General features: G+C 37.0%; 1 protein-coding gene across 1 annotated transcript in view; it reads right to left on the bottom strand.

Annotated features, from left to right (window-relative positions):
- Positions 1 to 7,983, bottom strand: part of ZBTB41 (zinc finger and BTB domain containing 41) — a 14,540-nt gene extending 6,557 nt beyond the window's left edge. The window contains exons 1-5 of the mRNA XM_009326158.1: positions 6,756 to 7,983; positions 4,525 to 4,732; positions 3,708 to 3,777; positions 1,133 to 1,280; positions 293 to 422 (exon numbers count right to left, since the gene is read on the bottom strand). Of these exons, the coding sequence (XP_009324433.1) occupies positions 293 to 422; positions 1,133 to 1,280; positions 3,708 to 3,777; positions 4,525 to 4,732; positions 6,756 to 7,878 (1,679 nt within the window). The 5' untranslated portion in view covers positions 7,879 to 7,983. The remainder of the gene's footprint in view (positions 1 to 292; positions 423 to 1,132; positions 1,281 to 3,707; positions 3,778 to 4,524; positions 4,733 to 6,755) is intronic.
- Between the last annotated feature and the right edge of the window lie 275 nt (positions 7,984 to 8,258).

An 8,258-nucleotide genomic window follows, 5' to 3' on the forward strand; every position in this document is an offset into this window, starting at 1 on the left:
TACAAGATGCTCTTGCACAACACAGGAACCCTAAGTGAAGTGAATTAGAGGTAAGACTTTCTTAATATAGTTCTGCCTCATAACTAATGACCTACAGTTGTCACCCTTAATTTTAGAGGTCATCAGAAAAATCACATGCTACCTGTGGCTCTGACACTACCTTTTAATACACTAGCCCTCTGAAATGGTCTCATTTATGTTAAAAACCTCAAAGCTAAAACATATTCAGAATGAAAGCATTTGAAATATTTCTCTGTTCTGCTGAAGTTCAAGTAGTCACGCAACTCCTTACCGTTCCCTAACGGATTTTCCACAGATGAAACACGTCCATTTTCTCTTTCCTCCATGAGTACATTCTATATGGCGTTTCAGATTTCCTGTATCATTAAATTGGCGGCCACAAATATCACAAGGAAAAGGCCCTACAAGGAGACAGACACACATAGTATCATTAACTGTCAGTTAAACTAAACAAGATGCACAGACTGGTTACTTGTGAAAACCCTGATCAATTTACAAAGCAAAAGTTTTGTCTAACAAATGATTAATGTTTAGTACAGTCAGCATACTTTAGACTTTGTGCACTTTCTGCTCGGATAAGTTATTTCTAATACCTGGTATTTTGGCAAGTTTCATGATTGTAAAGCAAAAATTTAGAATTAATAGTCAAAAGTAATTAAGCCCGCTTAGACTGTTTGAAAAAACACATTCCCATTATATCATCAATCCAGTTCCTACCCGGCAGAAATAATTAGTAGTAATAAAAAAGTCTTCGGAATACTTCAGGAGGAAAGAAAAAGGTCTTTGGAAAACTTCAGGAAGAATCTGACTCCATAGTTGAGAACCAACTTCATGCAAAAAAGTTTTAAAACAGAACTAACCTTACTTCTTCCCCCCTAAAAGATTTTACATTTGTTTAGATACAATACAATGCCTCAAAAAGACAGCTGAACAGAAAAGCAAAAAAACAACCAACAAGAAAAAAAAAACCAAACCAACTCCCCCACAAAACTGGAAAAGAGAGAACTAGAAAAGGAGGTGGGGTGGAAACCAGACTGATCAGGACATACAATGGTGGAGGAAGGTTTTACTTTAAATCTATTGTTTACATGTCAGAAGGAGGTTTCTATACCGAGATGGAATTTTTCTTGATGTTTCAGTCTTGCAAATCGGGATTTAAAGTGCTCTTCACAGTAGGTACACTTAAAGGGTTTATCCTGAGAGTGAAGGATCATATGCTCTTCTAAATGAGGTCTTCGAGTGAAAGATTTCTTACAAATCTAAAACGATAATACACTTTGTCAAAGATACATCAGTTATAACCAGATTTTTTTTCCTATCCATAAGCTCTAACAGTTTAGTTCATCTGTTCTCTGCAGCAATATAAGATTAAACACGTATTCTTCAAAAGCATACTCTACCCCAACTTGTAAAGCCTTGCAGTCAACATCAAACCCTAGTGGATTGCACTATATAAATTAGGATGCCAACCCACAGCAGCCTAAATCAAACTACTGGCAACTTGTGCATACAGTTGCATGTTCCACCCCGCCTTCTTTCTACTGACTCCAGCCCCTACCAGACGCTTTTTCTAGGGTGTTTCAACACAGTAACTCAGCAGAAAATAACCCAATGGAAAAAAAGCAAATAGCTTTAGCCTGGTTTTGGAGGTTGAAACAGCTCAGTTGGACTGTGGTAAAAGCTGTTGTAGTATAAGCTACTGTAGAACTAGTCATACCTGTTCCTTTAATACACGCTGTCAGAGAATTTCCCAGAGGAAATAAAGAGAAAATGCCAATACCATAAAAGAAATAGAACTCAAAATATATTTTAGAGATACAGAACTTTCGCAATGTTAAAATTATGTGAGCTTTTTAGTACTGTTTTCAGATTAACCAAAACCTAAAGGTACAAGAATTATTAGTAGTCATTAAAGTAAGCATGCAGTTCAATTACAGAATTGAAGCCACAGCTCAAATTTAGGCATTTAAACCAGGTATTACAATTTAACATCAGGGTCCTATCCTTTACATAAATCAACAGTGCTCACTGATTTCCCTGTGAAACTGTTGCCATTGGTTATAACAGCTGAATTTAGTACTACCTAACATTAAATCGTGCAATCAGTTTCTCAGAGCACACCTGCATAACACTCTTTTAGCCTCAGAAAATCAGCAGCAACAGCTTTATTTGTTTAAAAACTCATTAATGTTAAATACAAGAGTAAGAAAATCCATACCTGCAAAAAGTATAACAGCCTTTTAGCTTTTCTTTACTATTAATACTCTACTGTTTCTGTGAATCTGCTCATATTCCTCAAGGCTTAAAGTATGGTCACCAAATCCTGGTGTCCACACATGGACTACAGCAAAACCAACAATCTGAGGAAATCCTGCAACTTACATCTGTGGCACCGCAGCCCTCAGAGCATACTAAACAACCTGAAAAGAAAGTCACAGCTCCTAAGGGTTCCGCTGATTGTCCAACTGCTATAAAAGCTAAAATTCTACCCCTGCTTTCAATTCCAGTCCATTTTCAATGCACATGAGCAGTACAAGGGCAGCGGCTCACTTTTTAAAAATTTCTACTTAACATAAACTTAAAATTTTCAAAGAAAAAAAAAAAAACAAAAACAACCAAACCACAAAGTGGAGTTTACCAAATCATTCACCTGGTAAGAGTATTTCCCGAGAAATGAACATCAACAATGTTGCACGACTGATTCCCACTATTAAAATATTTCTTATCTAGTAACAAACAGAATCTCTAATATGTCCACACAATGTAACTTCATCTGGAAGATGACACCCTTTGGTCAACCATGTAATACCTCCAACCATGGTGCCATCACCAGCAGAATGAACATCACAAATTCCTACAGTTCGTATCTCCCAATGTCTAATCTCCCAATGTTTATAAGTGAAAGTTCACAAACAAAGCAAGATGAGTAATTATGTTACGGCACCTAATAATTACAGACACACAGGGGCATATAGCAGTTTGCATAAACAAAACAGCTGCCCTGGGAAAAAAAAAAAAAAAGGAGTAAACCGATTCCCTTAAAAAAACCCAACAAAACCCAACATTCAAAACCTTAAAATATTATTTGGCAGCAGACAGACAGAGAATGGAAGTTCTACAAACTCCTTTTTGCAGCAGATGTAGTTTCACGCGTATACCTCTCCAGGGGAAAATCAAGGAAAGGACTCTATGATTTTACAACTAGAGATAAATTTAGTACAAATTTACAACTGTTGATTTGCATATGCGGCTAAATGAGAGTGTTTCATACCTAACATATATTTTCCTCATTGCTGAGAGAGCCTTCCCAAAAAGTATACTTTATGGTCAGTGTTCGATGTGCATAATTAATGGGATAGCAAATACTCCGTTTTTAAAGTATTCATAACACTCAAGTCTAATCATCTGCAAATTGACGTATTTTAACAACGGTAATAACTGATCACATTAAAAAATAGTGCCTTTAACTATTTTAGAATTCAGCTTGGTGTTATCTACCCAGTCACAAGCTGTACATACAGATAAAGTTCAGTCTTTAAATCAGCACATAAAGAGGAAATTTATACCATCACTTACAAAGCTTACTGAGATTTCACAGAAACACATACCATATTTTCACTTAAGTATTCAAGTCACAAAACATAGGATCTATAGGAAAAAACAAAAAGTGCTGAAGTATTACTTACATCACATTTCCAACCTTCACTCTTTGTCTTCTTGATAGAAAGAAATTCTTGTACATTCTCTGGATGAAACCTAGGAGAAAGACAGAAGCTGAAAGTAGTTATAAACTTTCTACGATGAAGACCACCCAAATACTAAATATCCATTTCTAAACTTTATGTGTCATGACAGTTGATCACCAAAACAGCAGAACAGAATACTGATAATTAAACAATTCTAAAGGCGCAAGTAACTGGAAAGCAGTGTTGACTATAGACTCCTGTAGAATCTCATATGACAATTGGTAAGACAGAGAACAGTTTTAATTGTAATGCTTTATGGATATTTATAAAGAAAGAGGAAAAAAAGCAGTATGTAAATAATAATACCTTATAATCAGACCTGTCATAAACAAATTATTCACCTAAAAGAATCTGCATGGAAATGGTTTATCCATCTATTATCATCAACAGTATAGCATCAACATCTAAAACCAAAGAAGGTATTGTACTCTTCCTCCAAAAAGCAACACAGGTAATTATTAAGACTGTTGTGTTTTGACTGACTGTGCTAGCTAACCTGAGCATTCTAAAATTTATAGTAAACACCTATGGTAGAACTCCCACAGAACTGCTACTGCTATTTAGTCAGTCCCTATGCACTCCTGACGGCAGGTTAGTTCATACTGCTAATCCCCATGTCCTTTGAAAAGATACTTATTTGAAAAAACAGTTATAGAAATAATGCAGAATATGTTGTGTGCATACATACATTTATCTTCACTTTTGAACTGAAAAAAACGATTCTTCAGAAATACGAGACAAATTTGCTCATACTTGCCTCTTCACGTGCTTCGCTAAAGTCTTTTTGCTTGCATGCAGCTTATTGCAGTAGGGACATTTGTGTTCCTTTTTATGAAAGTCAGTATCACTAGAGTGTTTCTTTCTGTGCACTGTCAGGTTGGACTTCGTTGAATAGCGCTGATGACATATATCACACTCAAAAGGCTTCTCACCCGTGTGTACACGCGTATGGCTCTCATATTTGCCTATAAAACAACAACAATCTGTTAGCATAAACTGTAACAGGTATCACCTACAATATACACATTTGGGGTTTGTTCTATCATATCTCTCTCAAATATGGTCAAGATCTAAGTGCCTTCCACACACATCTGAAGATTTCTACTATTCACTGAGTCAATACCTCATGTGACCACTGAAAACCGCACAGTGGTCACATATGCGTTTGATCCAAGGTTCCTCCACACGCTTCCATCTTAACTATTTTTAAGATAAAGAGTAAAAATGAAAGGGGTCTGTATTACTGTTAAATCTGTGCAAGGGTCACAAGTGCCTCTTGTTCAACCCTACAGCATACTCTGTTCTTAAGCACTGAAAGTTATACTACTACTCTTTCATTACACTGATTGTGAAGCACCTTTTCAGAACAGGGAACAGCCTTGCAACAAACTGGTATTTTTATGGTACTTTCAAATAACAAAACACTGAAGGAATGATACAGATCCTTGCAAATTATCTATATTTGGGACCCAGGATATTACCATAAACAAAATACTAATCTCCCATTTCTTTCACACTGCTTGTATTCTCTCTTCTGTTTGCCAGTTTTTTTCTGAGGATAGAATTCAGTCCTACCCTGAGGCTCTATCTACCTACCTGAAGTCAATAGCAGGCCCTCTGCTTTGTACTAGATAATTTTTTTTCTCTGTAGAATATGCATCATACTTCTGGGAGTTAAAGAAAAAAAGTACTATAGCTCATTATTTTAAAATACGTCAATTGTCTACAGTAATACAAGCTTATGAAGAAATACTTTATGTATCACTTGTTTTAATGCTATTTCTCATGTATATTTTGAGCACAAAACTAGTATTCTAAGTCATGAAAGTGCAAAGAGAAAAGGGCTTCCAATGTGTGCAAACCCAAAACGTACCGTTACAACCCTAAACACTCACAAGCCATTTATTTCTGCAGAGTAGCCTTTCAATATTAACAACAAAGCTCTCAGATTCAGAAGATTTCCTATGTTGCTTTAATTTTAAGATACGGCTTTACAAGTACAGTTAAGTCCCACATTCTTAATGTTAAATAGCTTCTGTGATATAATTTGTGACCTTGAAAAATTCATTTCACCTCAGCAAGCTAGGCACACTGTGTGTGAGTAGGAATTAACACACACACCAGCCCCACCCCATTTTCATAAACTCCTAAAATTTCAAAATTATGAAAGACACAATGTGTCTATTATAAAAACACCCCCAAAAAAGCCTAACACTATGAGGAGCTGTTTCTTTCCTAATTCCCATGATTGAAAGGAAGTCAATACCTCATGTGACCATAATTCAACATTTATTCCAGCTGAAAGAACACCAAAATTCTGGAGTACAGTAGTAATTTACTTTTAATGTGGGGAAAGGAAGACAGGAAAGCTGGAATTTTGACTCTTCTGATATCCCGAGTAACTATACACCTAGATTTGACTCTAACATAAACGATCCTAACAGAACAGATTACGCTGACGAAGTATTACTTGGCGTTAACTACAGACCAGGAAAATCAAGCTAGAAGTCAGAGTGACTAGGTCCTAAGCATCTACGCATCACGTAGAATAGAAGAATTTCGGGCTGTTTGACAATGGTGCTGTTTTACTTCAGCAATAATGACAGCTTTGTTACTTAATTTGGCAGAAAATACAGTACAAGTTTCAGACTTCATGCAATCTATCGTTTAATATCTTGCTATATTTCCCTCCTTTTCCAACGATGCTTTTACATACCGTGCTAGCAACCAGAATCCAGAGCAGTGAAATAGATTTAGCATTCGCAGATTTTTCAAATAATGCACTCAGTTCATTTATTGAAACTGTTTAGCACCACAGACATAACAACCTAATACATTCAGAAAAATCAGCAGCATACTGGATCAGTGAGGCGATCCAGAAATTCTGATCTCCACTCTCTAGGACAGAAAAAAAGCTCAGTTTATGTCCCATACAAATAGCACCACCATATGGTAAAAAGGAAAGAGATCAACCTAACTTGCTCTTACCTATTCGATCAAATTTTTTGTCACACTTGGGACACTGCAGTAGTTTTTTGCTACTGCTTTGAATGATGACTGGAGCTAAGCCTTCAGGAATATTTCCCACTGAATCAACTGCCTCAGAACCCTCTTCAGTGTCGTTCTGTTCTTTTTCACTTTGTTCCTCAGACTCCGAATCTTCACCTGACATTTCCTCTTCTTGTCCCTCTTCATCAGCATTGCATTCACTTTCACTGTCTTCAAATTCGCTTCTATCAGATGTTTCCTTGTCAGAACTGACTTTTTCCAAATTGCTGTCAGATGCATCACCACTTTCATTGTCACTGTTATCAAATTTAGCTGGACATCTACGGTTTCTCGTAGAACGTCTAGTGGAAAAGTCGGCCTTCTCAACCATTTTTAACCCATGTTTTCTTTCCAGTGAAAGGGATCTGTGGGCTTTAGCCAAATGATTTTCTAAGGACTTCTTGTAACAGAAACTTCGACCACAAAAAGTGCACTGATGACTATTTAATAGTTTACCTGTCAGTTCACTGAGTGTTTCTACTGGTCTAGGTGCATCAGTTACCACATCAGTCTGTACGTTAGAAACACTTTCATTATTGAGTAACTTCACTGCATCTATGATATCTAAAAATTTTGCTGCTTCCAGCACTAAGGGAATTTCATTTTTATATACAAAAAACTCAGACGTGTAGAGAAACTCAAGCAAATGCTGAAAGACAGAGTGAGTTACATGATCTAACGTGACGACATCGGTGCTTGGATTTTTGCTCAAACAGGCATGAAAATAACTACTCCCAACAGCCACTACGACTTTGTGAGCACTAAATTCTTTTCCTTCTACAATTATGAGTAAATCACAAAATGATGGATGTTTCTGTCTATCGTCATTTAAGTATTTAAGTAGATTTTTGTTATATTGCAATGAGCTTAGGAGCTTTCTTTGCTCTGATGACGGTGAAAGTTCTTGGGAAGATTCAAGCTGATCTGCAGGAGGTATTTCTGCAGACTTTGAGACAATTTCTTGTGCACAGTCTACTACAAGAATCTGTTCTGCAGTATCCTTCTCATGGCCAAGATGAACCTTTTCGTTTAGATTTGCAGCGAGCCGTCTCCTTTTCTTCATTGCAGAAGTGCAACTTTAAAATCAGGAGCTTCATAGGTGGTTGGCAAAAAATTCTCGTGAAGACTTGGTTCAGCTCCAGACCTTGAGATAATACGTAACAGTAACTTCATAATCTGCAAAAGAATGATAAAAATTGCTCTTAGCGCTTAACAGTAACTCCCCTTCTTTGTTAATGCTTTCTGTATTACACTCTTAGTTTTATCTACCCCTCACACCTTAAGCTTTTATTAAATTACTAAAACCTCCTCACTTCCCGTTCCAGACCGTGGCACGACGCTACTCGGAGCCAGTGCACCGACACCACCTATCATCGGACCTACGGAGGCGGCTGAGGCTGCTTTCGCTCCTCTCCTGGACGCGCACCGCCTGTGACACGCTCC

This window comes from Pygoscelis adeliae, unplaced genomic scaffold (genome assembly GCF_000699105.1).
Source record: "Pygoscelis adeliae isolate BGI_AS28 unplaced genomic scaffold, ASM69910v1 Scaffold256, whole genome shotgun sequence".
Lineage (NCBI taxonomy): Eukaryota > Metazoa > Chordata > Aves > Sphenisciformes > Spheniscidae > Pygoscelis > Pygoscelis adeliae.